This window comes from Pseudorasbora parva, chromosome 14 (assembly GCF_024679245.1).
Source record: "Pseudorasbora parva isolate DD20220531a chromosome 14, ASM2467924v1, whole genome shotgun sequence".
Lineage (NCBI taxonomy): Eukaryota > Metazoa > Chordata > Actinopteri > Cypriniformes > Gobionidae > Pseudorasbora > Pseudorasbora parva.
The window spans coordinates 39,494,140-39,518,907 of record NC_090185.1 but is presented as its reverse complement, the minus strand read 5'-3'; the positions used below and the strand labels follow the sequence as shown (position 1 = coordinate 39,518,907).

Below are 24,768 nucleotides of genomic sequence, written 5' to 3'. Positions count from 1 at the left end.
AAAAACATAAATAAATATATATATATATATATATATATATATATATATATATATATATATATATATATATATATATATATATATATATATATATATATATATATATATATATATATATAAAGCATTCAAAAAATGACTAGACAAAATCTGTTTGATCTGTAAAGTGTCAGCTTCTTGTTTGACAGCCAGAAGTTTTCCATGTCAGATCCTTAGGTCAACAATTTTCTTTTCTTCACAGTTATCTTGATGGTCCCATTAATATTTGCTTGAAAGTGCTTTGCCAGCTGAAATGAAAATTGACAACGTTATAGTTATGTGGGGAACAGCACATCCCAGGCCCCAGTTTTATGGCAGGGCCCCTGTCTTACGGCATCAGTGGAGAAACCTTTGCCCTTTGACACATTTCAATTGGATTTTGGTGGTGTCATTTGTGGCTGGTATAAATCAGACGAAGGAGAATTCAGAATCAAAGTCTTAAATAAATCCATTAAAGAGAAACAAGAGAAAAGGAAAAACATCCACTAACACCAACCACACCAGACAAAGAACAGCACAACGTGTCTAAATACACAGAGGAACTAATGAGATAATTATTGGCAACAAGTGAATGAAACACATCAAAGGAACAAACCGAGACGTTTTTCCACTAGGAAACTGGAAGTGGAGATTGGGAAAAACAGTTCATGGGGAGATTTTTAGAAACTCTGGTTGTAGTGTTGTCGTGTGGAGATTTTGGCTTGTTACATCAGAACCAGAACAGATAATAACCTTTTTTTCCAGGCTTCTGATTGGCCAACATGGCTCAACTGTTAGGGTTATATTTCAACCTGTTGGTTTGGCATGCTCTTGACAGCGTTTCGTATTGTTTTTGTGTTTCCATGTGGACGCGATTATTTTTTTTTTAACTGAGGAGGAAATATCCTGTTTGTTAAAATACCCGGGTACGTGTGGACTAGGCCTGAAACACACTGGGTCAACATGACAAAACTGAAGATAAACCTGACAGATGGACTAATACAAACAAATGTCCAAACACCATCAGATAAGAATGCTAGGACAACTCACAGTACACTTCAAGAGCAGAAAGGACAGGACTTTGGTTCTCACAGGCAGTTTCTGCCCTGCACCCAACCTGAGATCAATCCCTAAGGTTAAGCAAACTATTCAAGCCATTCTTTAGGACTTTTTGGAAGCAAGAGAAGTGGCTGAAACAAAGGGAGGCCACAAAATATGATCCATCCAATCCATTCATAACTATGTTTGGAAAACATCAAACTGATGTAAACCACACCATTTCATAATAAAGAAATTAGTATTCTATTCAGCTATTTGTAGTGCAATCTTTTACAAACATTCAGCTGTTAATGTACAAATGAATGCATGCATGACAGTTTACTCTATTCACATCTAGTTTGGACGCTTTTTTGTACGAACATTGCCAAATTAAATCTAGTTGTGGTTTGGAAAATAAGAAAAAGCATTGACAGAACTTTAAAGACACTGTTCTCTAGGTGTGCTTTAGATCTCCCAACACTGTTCCTGGAGGCACACCAGCACTACACATTTCCCAACTCTTCCTACTCAAACACACCTGATTTTTGACCATTCTTCTAGAAGCTCATTTGTGAGGTCAGGCACTGATGTTGGACGAGAAGGCCTGGCTCTGTCTCCGCTCTAAATCACCCCAAAGCTGTTCTATCGGGTTGAGCTCAGGACTCTGTGCAGGCCAGTCAAGTTCCTCCACACCAAACTCCTCATCCATGTCTTTATGGAGCGACTCTTTGTGCACTGGAGTGCAGTCATGTTGGAACAGGAAGTGGCCGTCCGCAAATTGTTCCCACAAAGAGAGGAGGATGAAATTGTCCAAAATGTCTTGGTATGCTGAAGCATTAAGAGTTCCTTTCACTGGAACTAAGGGGCCAATCCCAACCTATGAAAAACAACCCCACACCATAATTTCCCTCCACCAAACTTTACACTCAGCACAATGCAGTTAGAAAAGTACCATTCTCCTGGCAACCGCCAAACCCAGACTAGTCCATGGGATTGTCAGACTGAAGCGTGATTGGTCGCTGAGTCGTCTCACTGCTCTAGAGTCCAGTGGCAGCTGCTTTACTCCACTGCATCCCACGCTTTGCATTGCTCTTGGTGATGTAAGGCTTGGATGAGCTGCTCGACCATGGAAACCCATTCCATGAAGCTCTCTACACTGTTCTGGAGCTCATCTGAAGGCCACAGAAGTTTGGAGGTCTGGAGCTATTGACTCTGCAGAAAGTTGGGGACTTTTGCACACTGTGACCCTCAGCATGCGCTGACCCCACTCTGTGAATTTACGTGGTAGGAATGGACTTATTGCACAGGTGGCAACCTATCACGGTACCACACTTGAGTTCACTGAGCTCCTGAGAGCGACCGATTCTTTCACTAATGTGTGTGGAAGCGTCTGCAGGCCGAGAGCTTGATTTATACACCTGTGGCCATGAAGTGATTGAATACCTGAATATAGTGATTTGGAGGGATGTCCCAATACTTTTGGCAAAATGTTGTACTTTATATTCAAACTATCTTAACAATGTAATTTTACCTCATGTTCGACATGCCGGTGAGTTGCAGAACTGGTGCAAACATATCCACATGATTATAATAAGTAATAAGACTGAAGCTAAGCAGGGCTGAGGCTGGTCAGAACCAGGTTTGCTTTCTTATCTGCTCTCTTACCTCTCTCATTTTTCGCTATTTGTATTGTTATTGAGAAGAAAACTTGCAGCACATATGCACATCGCTAAACATTGCTCTCAGCAGCGTGGACGACGTCTAAGGTTGCAAACGTATTTCCAATTTTTGACTAAGACCTTTGCTATGACTATATTGGGGCATTGAATCACATTCAATATCTTGTAAATTATGTGTGCATGAGAACGCGCATGAGTAATAAGTTGCTGGCTGCAGTTCATTTAAAGGCGACCGGTGTCGCTAATAACAAGGTTTACCTATTTAGGCAGTATTTGGTAGCCATAATTATTACTCAGACTTAATAGTAAGTCCAACTATGATTGGTCTATACTCTAGAACAGGGGTTTTCAAACTTCATGATGCCAACAACCCCCAAATATGAGGAACCTTTATGGAGGACCCACTTCCTATTATACATCTATATATTTGTATGTATAAAAAACCTTTTAAACTGTTGGATAAATAGTAGGTGTGACATTATAAATACACCATATTGTAAAACTTAAAGTTTTACTTACATTTTCCAAACTTAAATTTGCTCTACTTTATATTGTATGTATTAACCTGAAGAAAAACATCTTCAATGAAAATGTACTTGTTTAAGCAACTTTCATAATGTAGGTCTATGTAAGCGGCTTACGTACTGTGTTAAGAACCCCAGTGAGCAAGATAAAGGCGACTATAGTGAGAAAAACTCGCTAAAAAAAAGATACGAAGCAAACATATAAAAATCTTAAAAGTATGTATACAGCAAGCAAGGAGATAAACAATTAGAAATTTTCTAAGGACCCCTTAGAACTTTCTAGAGAAACCCAGGGTGTCCCTGGACCCCAGTTCTGGAATGCACTTATTCAGAGCATTTCATCTTGTTCGCAAAAATCCAGCAAGTGTTGATTGATAATATTTAAGCATATAGTCCTTTTGCTGTCATGAAATTTAAAGATGTAAAAAGGAACAAACAGACACATTTTAGACTTCAGGTTATTCTACTCTCAGCCTACTTTTTCTCAAATGTCAACAGTTCTTTTTTTAACTCAAAAGTTCAACAGTAAGTTAAATTCTTAAAATTAGACAAAATAGTTAAATGTCCCGTTCTTCGCGATTCAATCTTTCAAACTTTAGTTAGTGTGTAATGTTGCTGTTGGAGCATAAATAATACCTGTAAAATTCTAAAGCTCAAAGTTCAATGCCAAGCGAGATATTTTATTTAACAGAAGTTCCCTTTCACAGCCTACAGCGAACGGCCGGTTTGGACAACACCCCTGCACTTCCTGCTATAATGAGGTCACTAGAACCATTTGTTGACTAACGCTCCGCCCACAAGGACACGCAAAATAGGGGGCGTGGTCTTGTTGCTCTCCCACGTGGAGAAGAGCCACATTCAGTGCTTGCATATCCCCGTTATGGTAAGAGGCGGGACCTTTCCGGGCAAAGTGCGCTAAGCTGCTGTCCAATCACAACATGGCAAACACTGGCCCAATCAGAACTCGTTACGTATTTCTGAAGGAGGGACTTCATAGAACAAGGAAATCATCAGGCCGTTTATAGGACAGAGGAAACAGCGCTGTACAGATAAGTAAATTGTGTGAAAAATACTGTGTTTTTTTACATGCGAAACATGAACTCATGTTATATTGCACACTGTAAACATAATCAAAGCTTCGAAAACACGCGAAGGGACCTTTAAAGACAAAATATTAGCTTACCGTTTCAATATATGTGATGATCTCATCATTGCTCAGTTCAACAAAGGATCTCATTTTGAAAGTTCCAAAAGCAAATGCTGTCATATCTATAAAATTCAAATTCACATAAGATTCATATCAGCATAGGGCAATCAAATGTTAATAAGAAAATCAGTGTAGTGAGTAATGAGTAAAAATTGCTTGAAGAGATCAGATAAACTTAGCTTACTTCGGGGGAGAACATCTGTAGTTGAAGATGTAGTCTGACTTGCTGGTTGTTGAAGTGTAGATGCAAGTTGAGTTGTTGACGTTAGTTCAACTGTTGTTGTTGTTGTTGATTGAGTGGTGGATGTTAGCACAGATGATAAAGGAGTTAGTGCAGTTGGTTTTTGAGTAGTTGATGCTGGTGCAGATGTTGTTGATTGAGTGGTAGATGTTAATTCAGATGATGTCAAAGCTGGTGCAGCTGATGTAGTTGTTTGAGTTGTAGATGTTGATGTAGATGTTGGGACAGTTGTTGCTGTTGGTGTTTGAGTTGTAGATGTAGAAGTTGGGACAGTTGTTGCTGTTGGTGTTTGAGTTGTAGATGTTGATGTAGATGTTGGGACAGTTGTGTCTGTTATTGTTTGAGTTGTAGATGTTGATGTAGATGTTAGGACAGTTGTGTCTGTTGGTGTTTGAGTTGTAGATGTTAATGTAGATGTTGGGACAGTAGTTGCTGTTGGTGTTTGAGTTGTAGATGTAGAAGTTGAGACAGTTGTTGCTGTTTGTGTTTGAGTTGTAGATGTTGATGTAGATGTTGGGACAGTTGTTGCTGTTTGAGTTGTAGATGTAGATGTAGATGTAGATGTTGGGACAGTTGTGTCTGTTGGTGTTTGAGTTGTAGATGTTAATGTAGATGTTGGGACAGTAGTTGCTGTTGGTGTTTGAGTTTGAGTTGTAGATGTTGATGTAGATGTTGGGACAGTTGTTTCTGTTGTTGTTTGAGTTGTAGATGTAGATGTAGATGTTGGGACAGTTGTTGCTGTTGTTGTTTGAGTTGTAGATGTTGATGTAGATGTTGGGACAGTTGTTTCTGTTGGTGTTTGAGTTGTAGATGTAGATGTAGATGTTGGGACAGTTGTTGCTGTTGGTGTTTGAGTTGTAGATGTTGATGTAGATGTTGGGACAGTTGTTGCTGTTGGTGTTTGAGTTGTAGATGTAGAAGTTGGGACAGTTGTTGCTGTTGGTGTTTGAGTTGTATATGTTGATGTAGATGTTGGGACAGTTGTGTCTGTTGGTGTTTGAGTTGTAGATGTTGATGTAGATGTTGGGACAGTTGTTGCTGTTGTTGTTTGAGTTGTAGATGTTGATGTAGATGTTGGGACAGTTGTTGCTGTTGTTGTTTGAGTTGTAGATGTTGATGTTGGGACAGTTGTGTCTGTTGGTGTTTGAGTTGTAGATGTTGATGTTGATGTTGGGACAGTTGTTGCTGTTGGTGTTTGAGTTGTATATGTTGATGTAGATGTTGGGACAGTTGTTGCTGTTGTTGTTTGAGTTGTAGATGTTGATGTTGGGACAGTTGTGTCTGTTGGTGTTTGAGTTGTAGATGTTGATGTAGATGTTAGGACAGTTGTGTCTGTTGGTGTTTGAGTTGTAGATGTTGATGTAGATGTAGATGTTGGGACAGTTGTTGCTGTTGTTGTTTGAGTTGTAGATGTAGATGTTGGGACAGTTGTTGCTGTTGGTGTTTGAGTTGTAGACGTTGATGTAGATGTTAGGACAGTTGTGTCTGTTGGTGTTTGAGTTGTAGATGTTGATGTAGATGTTACGACAGTTGTGTCTGTTGGTGTTTGAGTTGTAGATGTTGGGACAGTTGTGTCTGTTGGTGTTTGAGTTGTAGATGTTGATGTAGATGTTGGGACAGTTGTTGCTGTTGTTGTTTGAGTTGTAGATGTAGATGTTGGGACAGTTGTTGCTGTTGGTGTTTGTGTTGTAGATGTTGATGTAGATGTTGGGGCAGTTGTTACTGTTGTTGTTTGAGTTGTAGATGTTGATGTAGATGTTGGGACAGTTGTTGCAGTTGTTATTTGAGTTGTAGATGTAGAAGTTGGGACAGTTGTTGCTGTTTGTGTTTGAGTTGTAGATGTTGATGTAGATGTTGGGACAGTTGTTGCTGTTTGAGTTGTAGATGTTGATGTAGATGTTGGGACAGTTGTTGCTGTTGGTGTTTGAGTTGTAGATGTTGATGTAGATGTTGGGACATTTGTTTCTGTTGGTGTTTGAGTTGTAGATGTTGATGTAGATGTTAGGACAGTTGTTTCTGTTGTTGTTTGGGTTGTAGATGTAGATGTAGATGTTAGGACAGTTGTGTCTGTTGGTGTTTGAGTTGTAGATGTTGATGTAGATGTTGGGACAGTTGTTGCTGTTGGTGTTTGAGTTGTAGATGTTGATGTAGATGTTGGGACATTTGTTGCTGTTGGTGTTTGAGTTGTAGATGTAGATGTAGATGTAGATGTTGGGACAGTTGTTTCTGTTGGTGTTTGAGTTGTAGATGTTGATATAGATGTTGGGTCATTTGTTGCTGTTGGTGTTTGAGTTGTAGATGTTGATGTAGATGTTGGGACAGTTGTTTCTGTTGTTGTTTGAGTTGTAGATGTAGATGTAGATGTTGGGACAGTTGTGTCTGTTGGTGTTTGAGTTGTAGATGTAGATGTTAGGACAGTTGTTGCTGTTGGTGTTTGAGTTGTAGATGTTGATGTAGATGTTGGGACAGTAGTTGCTGTTGTTGTTTGAGTTATAGATGTAGATGTAGATGTTGGGACAGTAGTTGCTGTTTGTGCTTGAGTTGTAGATGTTGATGTAGATGTTGGGACATTTGTTGCTGTTGGTGTTTGAGTTGTAGATGTTGGGACAGTTGTTGCTGTTGGTGTTTGAGTTGTAGATATAGATGTTGGGACAGTTGTGTCTGTTGGTGTTTGAGTTGTAGATGTTGATGTAGATGTTGGGACAGTTGTTTCTGTTGTTGTTTGAGTTGTAGATGTAGATGTTGGGACAGTTGTGTCTGTTGGTGTTTGAGTTGTAGATGTAGATGTTGGGACAGTTGTGTCTGTTGGTGTTTGAGTTGTAGATGTAGATATTGGGAAAGTAGTTGCTGTTGTTGTTTGAGTTGTAGATGTTGGGACAGTTGTTGCTGTTGTTGATTGAATTGTAGATGTTGATGCAGTCGATGAAGATGTTGATGTAGTTGTTATTTGAGTTGTTTCAGTTGTAGTTGGTTCAGATGTAGATGCTGACATAGTTGATGTCTCAGTTAGTGCTGTAGTTATATTTTCAGTTGTAGTTGGTTCAGATGTAGATGCTGACATAGTTGATGTCTCCGTTAGCGCTGTAGTTATATTTTCAGTTGCAGCTGGTTCAGATGTAGATGCTGACATAGTTGATGTCTCCGTTAGCGCTGTAGTTATATTTTCAGTTGCAGTTGGTTCAGATGTAGATGCTGACATAGTTGATGTCTCCGTTAGCGCTGTAGTTATATTTTCAGTTGTAGTTGGTTCAGATGTAGATGCTGACAAAGTTGATGTCTCCGTTAGCGCTGTAGTTATATTTTCATTTGTAGTTGGTTCAGATGTAGATGCTGACATAGTTGATGTCTCAGTTAGCGCTGTAGTTATATTTTCAGTTGTAGTTGGTTCAGATGTAGATGCTGACATAGTTGATGTCTCAGTTAGCGCTGTAGTTATATTTTCAGTTGTAGTTGGTTCAGATGTAGATGCTGACATAGTTGATGTCTCAGTTAGGGCTGTAGTTGTAGTTTCAGTTGTAGTTGGTTCAGATGAAGATGCTGACATAGTTGATGTCTCTGTTAGTGCTGCAGTTGTAGTTTCAGGTGTAGTTGGTTCAGATGTAGTTTCTGGCATAGTTGATGTCTCCGTTAGTGCTGCAGTTGTAGTTTCAGTTGTAGTTGGTTCAGATGTAGGTGCTGACATAGTTGATGTCTCCGTTAGTGCTGTAGTTATATTTTCAGTTGTAGTGGGTTCGGATGTAGATGCTGACATAGTTGATGTCTCAGTTAGTGTTGTAGTTGTAGTTTCAGTTGTAGTTGGTTCAGATGTAGATGCTGACATGGTTGACGTCTCAGTTAGTGTTGTAGTTGTAGTTTCAGTTGTAGTTGAAGTTGGTTCAGATGTAGATGCTGACATAGTTGATGTCTCAGTTAGCGCTGTAGTTGTAGTTTCAATTGTAGTTGAAGTTGGTTCCGATGTAGATGCTGACATAGTTGATGTATCTGTTAGTGGTGTAATTGTAGTTTCAGGTGTAGTTGATTCAGATGTAGATGCTGACATAGTTGATGTCTCTGTTATTGGTGTAATTGTGGTTTCAGTTGTAGTTGATTCAGATGTAGATGCTGACATAGTTGATGTCTCTGTTAGTGGTGTAGTTGTAGTTTCAGATTTAGTTGGTTCAGATGTAGATGCTGACATAGTTGATGTCTCTGTTAGTGGTGTAATTGTAGTTTCAGGTGTAGTTGATTCAGATGTAGATGCTGACATAGTTGATGTCTCAGTTAGCGCTGCAGTTGTAGTTTCAGTTGTAGTTGTTTCAGATGTAGATGCTGACATAGTTGATGTCTCTGTTAGTGGTGTAATTGTAGTTTCAGGTGTAGTTGGTTCAGATGTATATTCTGACATAGTTGATGTATCTGTCAGTGGTGTAATTGTAGTTTCAGGTGTAGTTGGTTCAGATGTAGATGCTGACATAGTTGATGTCTCTGTTAGTGGTTTAGTTGTAGTTTCAGTTGTAGTTGGTTCAGATGTAAATGCTGACATAGTTGATGTCTCTGTTAGTGGTGTAATTGTAGTTTCAGTTGTAGTTGGTTCAGATGTAGATGCTGACATAGTTGATGTCTCTGTTAGTGGTGTAGTTGTAGTTTCAGTTGTAGTTGGTTCAGATGTAGATGCTGGCATAGTAGATGTTTCCATTAGTGTTGTAGTTGGTTCAGATGTATATTCTGACATAGTTGATGTCTCTGTTAGTGGTGTAGTTGTAGTTTCAGTTGTAGTTGGTTCAGATGTAGATGCTGACATAGTTGATGTCTCTGTTAGTGGTGTAATTGTAGTTTCAGTTGTAGTTGATTCAGATGTAGATGCTGACATAGTTGATGTCTCTGTTAGTGTTGTAGTTTCAGTTGTAGTTGGTTCAGATGTAGATGCTGACATGGTTGATGTCTCAGTTAGCGCTGTAGGTGTAGTTTCAGGTGTAGTTGGTTCAGATGTAGATGCTGACATAGTTGATGTCTCTGTTAGTGGTGTAATTGTAGTTTCAGTTGTAGTTGATTCAGATGTAGATGCTGACATAGTTGATGTCTCTGTTAGTGGTGTAATTGTAGTTTCAGGTGTAGTTGGTTCAGATGTAGATGCTGACATAGTTGATGTCTCTGTTAGTGGTGTAATTGTAGTTTCAGGTGTAGTTGTTTCAGATGTAGATGCTGACATAGTTGATGTCTCTGTTAGTGGTGTAATTGTAGTTTCAGTTGTAGTTGATTCAGATGTAGATGCTGACATAGTTGATGTCTCTGTTAGTGGTGTAATTGTAGTTTCAGGTGTAGTTGGTTCAGATGTAGATGCTGACATAGTTGATGTCTCTGTTAGTGGTGTAATTGTAGTTTCAGTTGTAGTTGATTCAGATGTAGATGCTGACATAGTTGATGTCTCTGTTAGTGGTGTAATTGTAGTTTCAGGTGTAGTTGGTTCAGATGTAGATGCTGACACAGTTGATGTCTCTGTTAGTGGTGTAATTGTAGTTTCAGGTGTAGTTGTTTCAGATGTAGATGCTGACATAGTTGATGTCTCTGTTAGTGGTGTAATTGTAGTTTCAGGTGTAGTTGTTTCAGATGTAGATGCTGACATAGTTGATGTCTCTGTTAGTGGTGTAATTGTAGTTTCAGTTGTAGTTGATTCAGATGTAGATGCTGACATAGTTGATGTCTCTGTTAGTGGTGTAATTGTAGTTTCAGGTGTAGTTGGTTCAGATGTAGATGCTGACATAGTTGATGTATCTGTTAGTGGTGTAATTGTAGTTTCAGTTGTAGTTGATTCAGATGTAGATGCTGACATAGTTGATGTCTCTGTTAGTGGTGTAATTGTAGTTTCAGGTGTAGTTGTTTCAGATGTAGATGCTGACATAGTTGATGTCTCTGTTAGTGGTGTAATTGTAGTTTCAGGTGTAGTTGTTTCAGATGTAGATGCTGACATAGTTGATGTCTCTGTTAGTGGTGTAATTGTAGTTTCAGTTGTAGTTGATTCAGATGTAGATGCTGACATAGTTGATGTCTCTGTTAGTGGTGTAATTGTAGTTTCAGTTGTAGTTGATTCAGATGTAGATGCTGACATAGTTGATGTCTCTGTTAGTGGTGTAATTGAAGTTTCAGGTGTAGTTGGTTCAGATGTAGATGCTGACATAGTTGATGTCTCTGTTAGTGGTGTAATTGTAGTTTCAGTTGTAGTTGATTCAGATGTAGATGCTGACATAGTTGATGTCTCTGTTAGTGGTGTAATTTTAGTTTCAGGTGTAGTTGGTTCAGATGTAGATGCTGACATAGTTGATGTCTCTGTTAGTGGTGTAATTGTAGTTTCAGGTGTTGTTGGTTCAGATGTAGTTGCTGACGTCGTTGTTGTTTCTGGTTCATTTGCAGTTGAAGTTTCAGTTGTAGTTGGATCAGATGTAGATCCTGACATAGTTGTTTCTGGTTCATTTGTAGTTACAGTTTCAGTAGTAGTTGGTGGTTGAGTGACAGATGCTGGTATAATTGATGTTTCTGTTGAATCCGTCATAAACTCTAGTGTACTATATGTTTCCAGATAAGTTGTTGATGTGACTTCAGTTGGTGTAGGTTCTGCCATTTGTGTTGGAGCAGATTCGTTTGTTGCTGTAGTTGAGTTCTCTGTTTGATTTGCAGATGTAGTTTCATCAGTTGTTGTTTGTGCAACTGGTAATGCAAAATAAAATAAAATAAAAAAACAAACAAAAAAATAAATAAAAATAAAATGGGAAAGTGGGGAAATAGCAGAAATGTTAGTCATTTGTATGTGACCCATAACTGAATTGCTGAACTCTGTTTAAACATGGTTTTAAATTAATTAAATGCATTGGTGATCACTCTAACCAACCACTAACAATTATTTTTTCTGTGTAATTAGGGCCTGATTAGATCTTCTTGGAATTGCTCTGTTTGTAATAATAATAATATGTTTTATTTATAAAGCACATTTTCCAAGCTCAAGGTCGCTGTACACAAAATATATATACACAAAATAGACATATATAGATATAGAATGTGGAACATACAAATATACAGAAGTAATATACAGAAACAAATCTAAGCAGAGGAGGACTGGAAATACTGTAAGTAAAGATATGCTTTTTAGTTGAGATTTGAAGGAGGATATAGTAACAGTGTTGCGCAGAGAGAGAGAGAGAGAGAGAGAGAGAGAGAGAGAGAGAGAGAGAGAGAGAGAGAGAGAGAGAGAGAGGAATTCCAGAGTTTCAGGGCCACAGCACTGAAGGATCTACCTGTATCTAAACAAGGTACAGTGAGTAGTCTAGAGACAGATGACCGGACAGTATGGGGAGGAGAATACCAGTGCATAAAATCAGATGAATAATGGGGAGCAAGTCCATGCAGACATATAAAAATTAACAGTAGAATTTTATATTGGATGCAGAGAGAAGAGTGGCAATGGAGCGGGGGTAAAAAGTAAATTTGCAAAGTCATCAGCATAACAATGATAGCTGAGACCATGACTGCGAATAATGTGACCTAAAGGTAGCAGATAAATATCAAACAGCAAGAACAGAGCCTTGAGGAACACCCTGAGAGAGAGAATATGGAGATTTGAAGTTCTGAATATTAAAGAAAAATTGTCTATCGGTGAGATACATTTTATAAACCAAGACAACGCATTAACCATAATGCCAATAACAGATAGACGAGAGATAAATATATGATGAGATATCATATCAAATGCTGCAGTTAAGTCAAGCATGATGATAATAGTAAGACAACCAGAATCAGCAGCTTGAAAACTCATGAAATGCATCACAACTAACAACAATTTCTTATTTATTTCAGGGTTTCAGAATTATTTGTGGCCAAATGGCTCGATAGAGCCATCTACAAAATTGAAATGAAGCGCCCGCTATGTTTCACTTATGTGTGTGAAATTTGGTACATATTCCAATACCTACAAAAAAGTCTCTTGGAGCAAAGTCCTAAACACAACAGGAAGTCAGACGATTTTTCTGCAGTTTTTGCCATGTTCAGACGCTGTACTTTAACAAACACCTCCTACAGTTTTAATCAGATGATCTTTCAATTTGGTGAGTGTAATCTTAAGGCCGTTGCAATGCTAAATTGCTAAGATCTTGAGTTTTTATTGAAGGGCGTGTCCATGGCAGCCTGACAAATTTAGATGATGAAGCAGGAAGTTGCTGTAACTCAATGTCCAATCTGTCCCAAACTTCACACGTTTGATAAGAGTTCTGTCCTGAAAACATGTCCATGCTCATATTCTGTGTGTGTGTGTGTGTGTGTGTAGGACACATATTTGGGAACAACCAATGGTTCACAATAAGAGAGTCAAAAAGCATATTGAATTATGAGCATATTGAACCATTGAAAGGCAATGTGGGAAGGGTTACTTCTTGAAGGCATGTTAAAATAAAAACGAGCAACTAAATTCCTTCACGAAGGACCCTCTGACACATGATAGTCATTTCAAGGAAGTAACTTTACTGCTTATAATCATGTGATCCTTGGTGGACAATAAGTACACTCAATAATTAATAACCATGCTTTTCCATACAAAGAATGCATTGACCTGGGGTCATCAACCCATGATGAATCTTGAGCTGCCATGTTTGAATGAGTACAAGCATTAGTGAGATTGGAAAACAAGGGCCTCCAACCTAATTTTTTACCTTACAAAGAGTAACTACAAAACACTACAAAAATGGATGATTTTCACACACGTGTGTCTTTATATAGTATGTACATATATTCTACTATGAGTTTCATCCACACAAATTGAAGAACCCAGAAATATTAATATATTATTAGTTTTCTTTAAGTGCTAATTTCAAAGAAAATTGTTAGATTAATCATAAGTAAATATTTTAATAAATTCACAGGCCCAATTTAAAGTAATTTTACAACAAGATAGCTTTAACGCATAATCATAATTAAAAAAAAATATTATTAAAAATAATAAATACAATTGAGTGACATTGACCATTTTTAGACACATTTGTTGATTATAAAGGGAGTGGTTAAGTATAGTTTTTTTCTGTTTAAAGTGTCATTTTTATGCTAAATTCCTGAAAAAACACAGTTTCTTATACTATCAATTCAGTTTCAGTTATTGAGGGCTTTTTGTTTTTGACACTAATGCAATCAAAATAACTTGCAAGTTACAAGTTTTGTTTGTATTCACAGGAAGTATGTTTGCTTTGTCTTTTCTTGGCTGTTGGTTGTGGAATGTAACGTGCAATTATTTAGGCATTTAACATTTACAGAACTGTTGAGCAAGAACTGGGTTGTTATAATACAGATGAACCGATATAAGCAGTTCGCAACTTTTCCAAAGAGAAGTTTCAGAAATGACTTCACTCAAACAACTGAAGCAATGATTTGATAGGACCTCATGGTTCTGTTTGCCTTACTTATGACTTGATATATGAAGATGGTGAAGGAAAAGCATTTTAACATGCAATAAATTATCCCGTTGCAAGAGTAGATTGTCCAACGAAAAATTAACAGACAACATATTTTAGGAAAAAAATATTTCTTAAGTGTTGCGAATGTTGTATTAAATATTTGAATGCATTGATGTACCAAACATTTACCAAATAAATGATTGTTACTGTTGAATTTTTCGTTTAAAAAACTACTTAAACTCATCTGATTTCAGATTAACAGATTCACTCTAACAGATCAATGCTGCATTTGTGACATCTGCACCATTAAAGTTTAATACTCTCTTATTGCATGAATTATATTCATGGCTTTCTTTGAATTCCTTTCTATTATACATGTTCCTGCGATGCTCTGTATTAATGCTCTGATATAAATAGTATGTTATAAAATACATCAATACTGATTAGTGTCATTTTTTTATTCATTACATAGATGATTTCAGCTATTCTTGTTACCCAAGACTGTAAGAAATTCTGCAGTCTTTATATTCCTTAACATAACTGTGGTTTGAACAATCACTCTTAATCACACTAATCACACTACTTAAATAAGCTTATCATGTCATATATTGCAATCACTTACATGTTTTAGTCATGATCATATTTCCATTTACATAACATACTGTATAATCACAGATTTAGATTTAAATCTCACCTGTTGGTATTGATCTGTCAATCAGTAAAGCCAATCCAGCATATAAAATAAATCGATGCATCTTTTAAGAGTTTGCTACCAAACCTAATGCAATAAGAATAACCTCTGAGATACAACCTTACATGAATAACACTTACTTAATGACTGAATGAATGTTAACCGAGTGAGGACTGATATGTTTTGACATCAGACTGATATTGTCCTTAAGCTCCACCCACCTTTAGCACCTGCACCTCTTCATCAGCACTCACTACACTATAAACAATTATTTAGAAAAAAAGTTATCTGGTTGCCTTAACATTTTGAGTTCATTGAAATTAAAATGTTGAGCTAATACAATGAACATGTTTTGAGCTTCGACAACTTTTATTAAAATATTATTAAAAGATTTTGTAAGCATATTGGGTAATTGTGTGTTTTATTTCTGATGATGCAGTGAAACATGCCAAATAGTGCTATTTACATGATTTATAAACATTTTTATGATACAATAATATTTTGATACAATAATATTTTGAGTTTCTATTTATTAAAAAAAAATTTCTTCATTGTATCAACTCAAATTTTTAATTTCAATAAACTCAAAATTTTAAGGCAACCAGGTTACTTACTTTTTAAAGTTAAACCAACAAAAAACAACAAAAAATTTTCACAGTGTATAAAGAGACACTTCTCCCACACCCCCTTGCCTGGTCTCGCCCTTATGAACACTAAAAGATTTAGTACCTAATACTTACCTGCTCATGGGACTCCTTACCCGTCATCTGTCTTTTGTTGTTGGTTATCGGCCCTCCATCATCTGCTATTCATCTACTTCTGATCCATTCATCTGAAAAAGATGCATTAAGATTATTTCAAGCTAAGTCTGCATTCTATCTGCGTATTGTTCTGTACTCACCAGTCTGCATTCCTGTCCAGTTCTGTGCCTCTGTTCAATAAACTTTCGTTTTATAAACGTGTTTTATAAACTCTGTGTTCAATAATCCTTCTGTTGTGTGACAGAAGACCTGACCACATGCAAAGCTCCACGGATACTGGTGGGGATTGATTGATCCATTTGCTGACCTGGCTAATGCTGTTCATCTGTGTCTTCAGCCCTCCACATCTGCCACTTTACTTGCCATTTCAGCAATATTCTAGCCTGACAAGCCAGACCCACATCAAGATGTTTGGTCTGGAAACTCACCATTGACAGCTCAATCCGAGGGGCGGGATAAACGGTTGTCTTTCAAACTCCCTCTGCACGCGATAGGATAGCGCTACACCAACCAGAGCAACGAAGGTAAAGCAGAGCTCGCTGACTGATTAAACATTCGCCGTATCCGGTCGGCTAAACTCCGAACACATCTTCCCTTTTTAAGAATGACTTCAGTGCCGTTCTTTGTTCTTTTCTCAGAGAAAAGCTTAACTCAAGTCTTCCAGAGTCGCGGTCAAAACTGATTCGAAAAACCGCCGCCGTTCGCCAGTTTCTGTGTTTACTAGAAGCAGCAAACGCAACTCGGCCGTCGTCATTATGGCCCCGCCCACTGACTCTATACACGATGTGATTGGCCTGGCAAGAGTTAGGCGAACACAGCTCAGAAGTGTATTGAGAGTTGCTAGACGACACTCGTGGCAGATTAGATTTGCTGCTGCTAGGGTGCGTCTAGATTTCTAGACTAGCAATATTCACTAGTGAGGTGGAGGATTGCAGCGGATTTATCCTACAATGTTCACTCTATTTGGAAACACGGTCTAACCACCGATCACGCCTGAGTGGCGTTTGTCATCTCTATGCTGTCTGATCGCACTCTTCAGTGGGCTCAATCTTTGGGGCAGTCCCGCGCTTTAGTAACTACATTACTCTCAGCCTTCTTTTGCCACTTTAAAGGTCCCATGACATGAAATTGTTATTTTATGAGGTTTTTCAACAATATGAGTTCCCCTAGCCCAGGGGTGTCAAACTCAGTTCCTGGAGGGCCACAGCCCTGCAGAGTTTAGCTTTAACCCTAATTAAACACATCTGATCCAGATAATCAAATCCTTCAGGCTTATTTGAAAACTAGAGGCATGTGTGTTGGAACAGAGTTGGAGCTAAACTCTGCAGGGCTGTGGCGCTCCAGGAACTGAGTTTGACATCCCTGCCCTAGCCTGAATATTGTCCCCAAGTGGCTAGAAATGTTGATCGGGGTAAACCGAGTTCTGTCTGTCTTTCTCTGCCTTTGTGAAAATGACTACGTTTACATTGGCAACAATACTCCAATATTAATCTGATTAAGACAATACTCTGATTAAGAGGCTACCATGTAGACAGCGATTTCTAATGACCTTAATCTGATTAAGTCATAATCTAACTAAACATAAATCGGATTAAGACATGTGGAGTATGCCTATTTTAGTCGCATTATCAGAGACATGTACACACCTTAATCTAACTATTAATGTCATGTCGGAGATTTCGCCGCATTTTGTGACAGGACACATAACGTTACGCACAACAGGGAAGTGCAGAGGGGAGGCTTTGTGGGTTCGAGCCTCTGCCCTTTTTGAAAATTAATCAAAAGTGCCCCTTTCAACAATCATCGATAATATTGTGGCCAATAAAACAGAATTGGAATTATAATTAATAAACAACGTGTACAAAACAGTAACAAATGGCAGAAAAGTCGCGTTTATCTTTTACGGATCTGTCAGTCTGAAATGTCGTTGCCATAACGCGTTGCTATGGGCGGTGTGTGTTTTACTTAACTGTTCATTGTGAACACTGCGTCCTCTCTCTATATTTTTATTTTTGTTGTGATTATTATGCTCATTGTAAAAGTAAAATACAATAAGTTTGTATCTGTAATCGCGAACCAGATGGGTCATTCAGTGAACGCCTGTGGCTCGACGGCAGGAAAAAACAATCCAAACAGTCACGATTTTTAAACCTTTTTCATCATTAATCAAAGCTATTATTCTAAATGTAGGCTGTCAATAAGGAGGAAAAAGGGGCAGTGTCTCTTCAAAAAAACAGAAAGAGTTTAATATTACAAAAATAAATCAACCTAAATGTATGTAAAACAAAATAAAAACGCATGTTTTTTATACTTCTTACTGTAAAGTAACACTGTCCAACAGCGACACCCGCAGGTGAAGTTAGCGGGTTTCCTGAGCCCATAAAATTAACAGACCTGCCAAAGTCACGCTATGATTGGATGTTGGAGAACATAGCGTGGCATGGGGACGTAATGACGGGCCATAATCGATCTATGTTCTGTCACATGTAAAACGGGAACATGAACGGAGTACTCTAAAAGCAACTCCTGTAAACACCTTAATCAGAATATTGTCTTATTTAGAATAAGGTCGATAATTAGATTACTGCTGTCCATGTAAATGTAGTCATTGGTTGACTGGGCGTCCTGCCTCATATGCAGCAATGAGGCGCTGTAGAATGTTTCGGTCTGCCTTGACAGTTTTTGCATTCCCAGTGACAGTGATTGACTGTTCAACTTCAAGCAGGGAAGCAAAAGTCAAATACTTGTTCTTTTTCAGTTTGTCCCTGAAAGTGACTCTTCTCCCCTCAGATGGCAACGTCCTGTCCTCTACAAATGTATCCAGTTGACTTTGCCATTTCTGTGTAGCTGTCAACTAGTTTGGGAAAACCCAGACATTTTCCGGCAAATTTCGATTTGCTCTGCAAGTAGTCTGGCAAAAAGCCCACATTCAACCCATTTCTAATCTGTCGAAATCGCGGCACCATTCAGAAATGTTGCTTTACACGATGATGACAGTGCAGCGACGGTGAAACAGATTTTGTACATTACAAAGATGGATGCCGCCGTGGAACATCACTTGTTCGAATCAGCTATCGGGTCTGTTTTAAGCGATTTAAACTTTTCCTTTTCGTTAAAACAGCTACAAATGCCTTACAACGGGCGCAGATACGATCAGAGCTTGATGTTTTCTGTTCGACCGTCAATCAGAGATGCTATTAGGTTTTCCAAATTTTTGCAAAAAAGTTGATGTAGTGGTGGTGGAAACCAGCTTTTGTCATATTTCTTTTACAACCATGCCAAAAGTCATCAGAAGGCATTGCAACATCTTCCTCGAAATAACAAACAGAGAATTGCCGTCTCAGATGTTTCTCCGTCGCTCTGCATACTTCATCGTCCGTTGGTGACGCTGCTTTGGAAATCATTTGTCTATGAAGCTTTGCCAGACCATAACTCGGTTACTACTGAGAATGCTCTGGTTTTAACCAGGCTAGCTGTCAACAGCTCATCTTCAATATCCTGGGTGGCAAAGTTGTTGTTTGCAATGTTTTGCAGCGTCTTGGGCAGGTTAGCCGAAAAGAGACCAAATCTCTGCAATACTGCAAGCAAAGCATCTTCATCTATTGTGTCCCGTTTCATTATGCCTTTTGTGGTTTCATTGTGAATGTAGTCATCATCTGTATCTAGACAAAAGTCAAAGACAACTTTTGTGTCATGGGCAAGATGGGATCGGAAGTTGAAAGACAGAGCCCTTCTGCCAAGAGCTGAAGATGTCTTTGTAATACCAACAATTCCTCCTCCCTTATTTCCAATACAGCCTAGCCACCCCTGACTATGATTGGGATCCACTTGGTTGAAGCGATGTAAAGAGCGCTTGATTACAAAGTTTCCAGCCTCAAACTCCTTCTTCACAGTTTGTGGAAGTTGGTGCATCTTGTTCAGGTAGATGGTCCCCCATCGAGCATTGTTGATGTAGTGATACCGCATGAAATAGGGCAACATTTGCTGGAATGCTGAAACCATCTTCATGTAGCTCCACCAAAACATAAAGCTTGGGTTGTTGTTGGCTTTAATGTAGGTCTCTGTGACTGCTTGAAATTCTTCAGAAGCAAGCAGCAAGTAGTGGCACAAGATCTTTTACAGAGCTGTTCTTTGTCTTATCCAGTAGTTCGTTAAAGGGTTAGTTAAAGGGTTTCCACCCAAAAAGGAAATGTCTGTCATTAACTCCTCCCCCTAATGTTGTTCCACACCCGTAAGACCTCCGTTCATCTTCACACACAGTTTAAGATATCTTATATTTAGTCCGAGAGTATGGGATCAAATTCCCGCCAATTGAATTGCAGTCAAGCATAAAAAAATAATAAGCATGAATCAAAATTTTAAAAACACATGTGAAAATATAACGCACAAAACTGAAAAATCAATGCAGAATCACAAACAATGCGGTCATAGAAATACAAATAATAAGTGTGAGTCAAACATTTAAAAAGGTTTAAAATTATATTGCTGAAAACTGAATCATGAATTCAAAAATATCTGAATCACAGACAAAATCATGTTTTCTGCACTTATTTTCATTTTTTTGCATGTCTGTGCTCTTTTCTCATTTGCTCTTGTTTCTGCATTCTGCTTGCGTTTCCAAATGTTGCAGTTCGAGTTTCATGTAAATCAGGGGTGGGTCTTAGCATCACCAATGGTCCACTAGCTCTAGATTGACAGCTCATCCCTTAGCCAATCAATTGAAGAGGGAAGTTGACGTCACAGAGACTCGTCTCGTGCCGCTCAGTTCAGCCAGCCGCGGTTGACTTCAGCTACGAGTATAACGCGCTCTCTATCACTGTATCGGCAAGGAAATGCATTATTTTATTGTTATGGATATAATCTTAGGAATCTATTATTTTGTATAGATGTTTTAGGGGGCTTCTCACAATTAAAGCAGTCAAATGAACGTGATCATGACTGGGTGCTTATGCCCCCTCTCACATGCTCTCGGAGTTTAGGTAAAAATTGCACATTTTGAAACTTGAATGCAATGATCTCCTAATCACGGCTTCAGAAGTCAGAATTATAAAAATGTCCGATAGCAAATGAAGGCAGCATTACTGACGCTTGGCTGACCGCTCAGTTCAACTATAGAAAGCATTCTCTTAAACCTATTTAAATAAAAGGGTAATTGAGCTGTTTACACTGTACAATAAACGAGTATGTAGAGCGACATGAAATACAAATGAACGCAAAAAGTGAGAAAAGAGTGAGAAAATTAATGAAGTACAAACAAGTTTAAATTTTGATATTCACATTTAAATTAATAGGCCTATTCCAGTTTCATTAATGGCATATGCACTGAAATTACATGAAGTCATTCCTCAGAATTTAAACAAAAATTAAATTAATTTAGATGTAGATTTTGTTATTTTTTCCCTGTGACACGCTGATTTAATGACAGAGATTCAGTACTTCCTCCACCTTTGTAATGTACCAATGTCAATAAATGTTTCAAATAACTTTTTGACCAAAGCTTAGTTTGGTGCAACTTTGATAATAATTCTGAATACATGTCAAAATTGCTTACAAGATTCACAGACTGGATTTACAGGAGGAAAAAAGTTGGACATTTTAACAGAAAATGAATATGAATGAACTCTTGCATCAAGTGAAAATTCTTAGTTACTCAAACTACTTCTAAAACATTTAATATAGCTAAAATGTCTAGAACAGCATTTTTTTTTAGTACATCCAAGCAATCACAATTTCTTAATGTTATTTTGACATAGCCTTGTCAAATACAAAGCCCTGAAAGGGATCCCCTGGTGTTGAGACTTGTATGGCTTAATATAACATAAACGATGTCTCTTACTGAAATATGTAGTAGAAAACCCATGAAAGATCTACGTTATTTAAAAAATAAATTTTATATTTGGACCATGGGCGGCGCCATCTTGTTTGCGTTCTAGGTTGATGACGTAGAATGGTTGCACTCCTCAATCAGCTGCCATTACCCGTAGCTATTTTTACCACAACGCAACTCGAAAATTGTTTCAGAGTTAAACAAAACCAATGAATTGCTTTGTAATTGTACTTAAAACACACTCAAACATACATGTGCACACAAACTCACCTACACAAGTCACAAACAGATCGGCGGGCGGGCACACACACCTGACAGACTGCTGTCTCAATCGAGATGTTGGGCTGCTCAGTATCCACGACAGGGGCTGAATCTGAAATCGACCCCCTATACCCTGAAATAGGGCATTATTTGAAGGGACGGCCATTTGTAGTGTTGTCCGACATCATAGTGGACATGTTCGAGTGCAGTCATTCAGTCTCACGTTGCACCGCAATAACGAGTGTGCAGTGATGCCAGTAGCGTTACATAGTAACGCGTTACTCTAATCTGTTTTTTCCAGTAACGAGTAATCTAACGCGTTACTATTTCCAAACCAGTAATCAGATTAAAGTTACTTATCCAAGTCACTGTGAGTTACTATTTTAGTCATTTTCCTTAGTAAAAACCGACAGCTTATCAAAATTCTCAGCACGAGTTTTTTACATTGTTGCAGCCATTAAAATAGTTCAGTTTTGTTTTTAATGTCAAAGTAGATATTTTTCGTTTCGTTTCTTTATTAACCTAATTTAGAAAAATGTTCAGAGCAATTTTTTGTTTGTTAAATTAAAGTTTATATAGGCAAGACAATTCAAAAGTTGGTTTGAGAGACTAGGCTATTAAACATGCGGTTAACTCACTGGGTCGTCACATAAAAAAATTAAAACTTTAATTTAACAAACAAAAAATTGCTCTAAACATTTTTCTAAATGAACTTAATAAAGAAACGAAACCAAATATAACTACTTTGACATTAAAAAACAAAGTAGGCTAGTTATTATACCACCACAAAGGCATTTTTGACGAGCTGAGGCAGGCTGATAGGCTAGCCTACTGCTCGCAACGGCGCTAAAAAACCCGCAATGGGCTACACAATATAAAAAAATAAAAAAGTACATGCAGGTTGTCTTATAGCCTACCTTACACTTCAGCAAAATTAATATAAATCCGATCTTCAATTCCCGCGGTATATGCTCATTTAACGGAGTTCACATCAAATCAAAAGATTCCAGCATTTTATTCAGCAGCTCATTTCAAATTCAAAGATCGCAATATGAGAGAGAGCGACCTAAGCACTGGTAAGATCATTAGTCTCATTAATTTATATTGAAGATGATTGTGTTTTGTGTGACTTATTTTAAAGTTTCATTTACGGCCATATGCGTTGGCTTGCTTTACTCATTTGCAGCGATGTTGCAGTAGCACCATCATATCTATCTGACTACAACATAACACGCTCTCACACATTTATTTTTTAATTATTTGCCAGGAGTAGAATTTACCCATGTGGTTTAAACAACCAGATATATTTACATTTGTCCGGTTTCGTCTGAAATGCTTTCATGAACCTTCTGGTTTGTTTGAGTGATCGGAAATAAATACGTCTCGAAAGACTCTCGGAAGGCATTTAGGCCTACTCCTGGTCATTTCGCAATCAGATAGATAGACCTACCTGTTCAGAGAAAACGAATGAAGGAACCAGTTGTAAAAAGGCCATAACTCTAGCAGCTGCACTGAAGAAACAGACTCTTTAACCCTGCGCGAGCCATATCTTGACAGTGGCGCAAGCTATCATGGTCTCATGTTGTTTCCACCAGCACATCTCATTGTTCATTTTAATTATTAAAATAAATATAAAACGAAGGAGAAGCCTAAAAAAAGGGGCGTAAAAAAGTCGAGGCCGTCAGGCTCGGGCATAAATGCAAAAAGTGTGTTGCCAAAAACGGTTGTCATTTCTATGTTGAGGCGGCAGCGGTGTTGTCGGCAACTGCTGAATGCAACTAATAAAGTAACTTGTAATCTAACTTAGTTACTTTTAAAATCAAGTAATCTATAAAGTAACTAAGTAACTTTTTAACGGAGTAATCAGTAATCAGTAATCAGATTACTTTTTCAAAGTAACTGTGGCAACACTGCGAGTGTACAGCCGATTTACAAACAGCTGTCCGAATTCACGCACTCGTCTTCATTCACTCCTTCAGGTTGTATTAGTGAACAAAAGTAGCGAATGTTATTTGTGTCTTAAAAATGAAAGTTTAAAGATTGAGGTTAATTCACTGAGCTTGTGCTCAAACTTAATGCACAAACCAATCCCATGCATCATCACCAAAACATCCTGCCTCTCTTCCTCCTCACGTTCCCCTATCCCATCGTCCTACCTCGATATTTCCCTCTGCTGGTCACATTAGGCATTACAGTTAATCTACTGCATATCAACAGTCTGTCTAAGATATCAACACAGGGAATAGTGAATGAGGGTGATGTATGCGCGCACGCAGTGCGTGTGTGTGTGTGTGTTCGTGCCGATCTGTTGGGGTGTGTGTGAGTCTGTGAGCGAGAGAGTTTGTGTGCACATGTATGTTTGAGTGTGTTTTAAGTATAATTACAAAGCAGTTCATTGGTTTTGTTTAACTCTGAAACAATTTTCGAGTTGCGTCGTGGTGAAAATAGCTACGGGTAGCGCCAGCTGATTGAGGAGTGCAACCATTCTACGTTATCAACCTAGAACGCAAACAAGATGGCGCCGCCCGTGGTTGAAATATTCACCTTATTTTCCATGACAACAAGGGTGACGCCATTGCATTCGTTTTGTCATCTTACTTCCGGCTGAGAAGGACTTCTTACTTCCGGCAGAGAGAGCAAGTTGTTACTAGTCGTAATCATAGGTATATATCTATGGTCGTAATCATATAGCAGTAACGGTAGATGTAAATATATCAAGTATTATTTTGTGGTGCACTTTACACCCACCTCCAAAAGACGAGCAGCACCAGACGCTGTGGCGGAAGGCGCTAAATTTAAAGTGCCCACCCAAGCACTCTGTGTTCGTACCATTTCATGGATGGGAAGCCGACTGATGAACACCCTTACCCCGAGAAATGGTAAGTTTAAAAGTTATAAAGGTTTAAATTTGTGTTTTGAAAATTATTTATGAACATTATTTTATATAAAATATATATAAAACAGGAAAAATTTATATAAACACACATTTTGTTTGAGCACAGTACCCATTAGATGCCAGCAAAGCTCCAATGGTACACACAGTGGTTGGATTTACATTTATTCATTTTGCAGACGCTTTTATCCAAAGCGACTTACAACTGAGGAATACAGATTTGT

At 38.2% G+C, this 24,768-nt stretch overlaps 2 protein-coding genes and 1 long non-coding RNA gene across 3 annotated transcripts; all 3 read right to left on the bottom strand.

The window, feature by feature from the left end:
* Window positions 1–138: 138 nt before the first annotated feature.
* Window positions 139–4,778, bottom strand: LOC137039656 (uncharacterized). The gene is made up of 3 exons (XR_010897744.1): window positions 4,648–4,778; window positions 4,440–4,525; window positions 139–284 (listed from the first exon to the last, which is right to left on the bottom strand). It is a non-coding gene; the product is annotated as an uncharacterized lncRNA (long non-coding RNA).
* Window positions 4,779–4,859: 81 nt separating this feature from the next.
* Window positions 4,860–6,975, bottom strand: LOC137039788 (GATA zinc finger domain-containing protein 14-like). Its single transcript, XM_067415063.1, has 2 exons — window positions 6,923–6,975; window positions 4,860–6,873 (listed from the first exon to the last, which is right to left on the bottom strand). The coding sequence occupies exons 1-2, from the start codon at window positions 6,973–6,975 to the stop codon at window positions 4,860–4,862; spliced, it is 2,067 nt and encodes a 688-aa protein (XP_067271164.1).
* Window positions 6,972–11,134, bottom strand: LOC137039787 (mucin-2-like). The gene is made up of 2 exons (XM_067415062.1): window positions 7,695–11,134; window positions 6,972–7,590 (listed from the first exon to the last, which is right to left on the bottom strand). The coding sequence occupies exons 1-2, from the start codon at window positions 11,132–11,134 to the stop codon at window positions 6,972–6,974; spliced, it is 4,059 nt and encodes a 1,352-aa protein (XP_067271163.1).
* Between the last annotated feature and the right edge of the window lie 13,634 nt (window positions 11,135–24,768).

Bases quoted from the DNA above. Each gene is read 5' to 3' on its own strand.
- LOC137039788 (XM_067415063.1), bottom strand. From the start codon at position 6,975: ATGACCCAACATCTATATCAACATCTACAACTCAAACACCAACAGAAA. The intron at 6,874-6,922 runs GTCCCAACATCT...AAACACCAACAG, and splicing joins AAACACCAACAGAAACAACT to CAACAAATGTCCCAACATCT.
- LOC137039787 (XM_067415062.1), bottom strand. From the start codon at position 11,134: ATGTCAGGATCTACATCTGATCCAACTACAACTGAAACTTCAACTGCA. The intron at 7,591-7,694 runs GTCAGCATCTAC...AATCAACAACAG, and splicing joins CTAACTGAGACATCAACTAT to CAACAACTGTCCCAACATCT.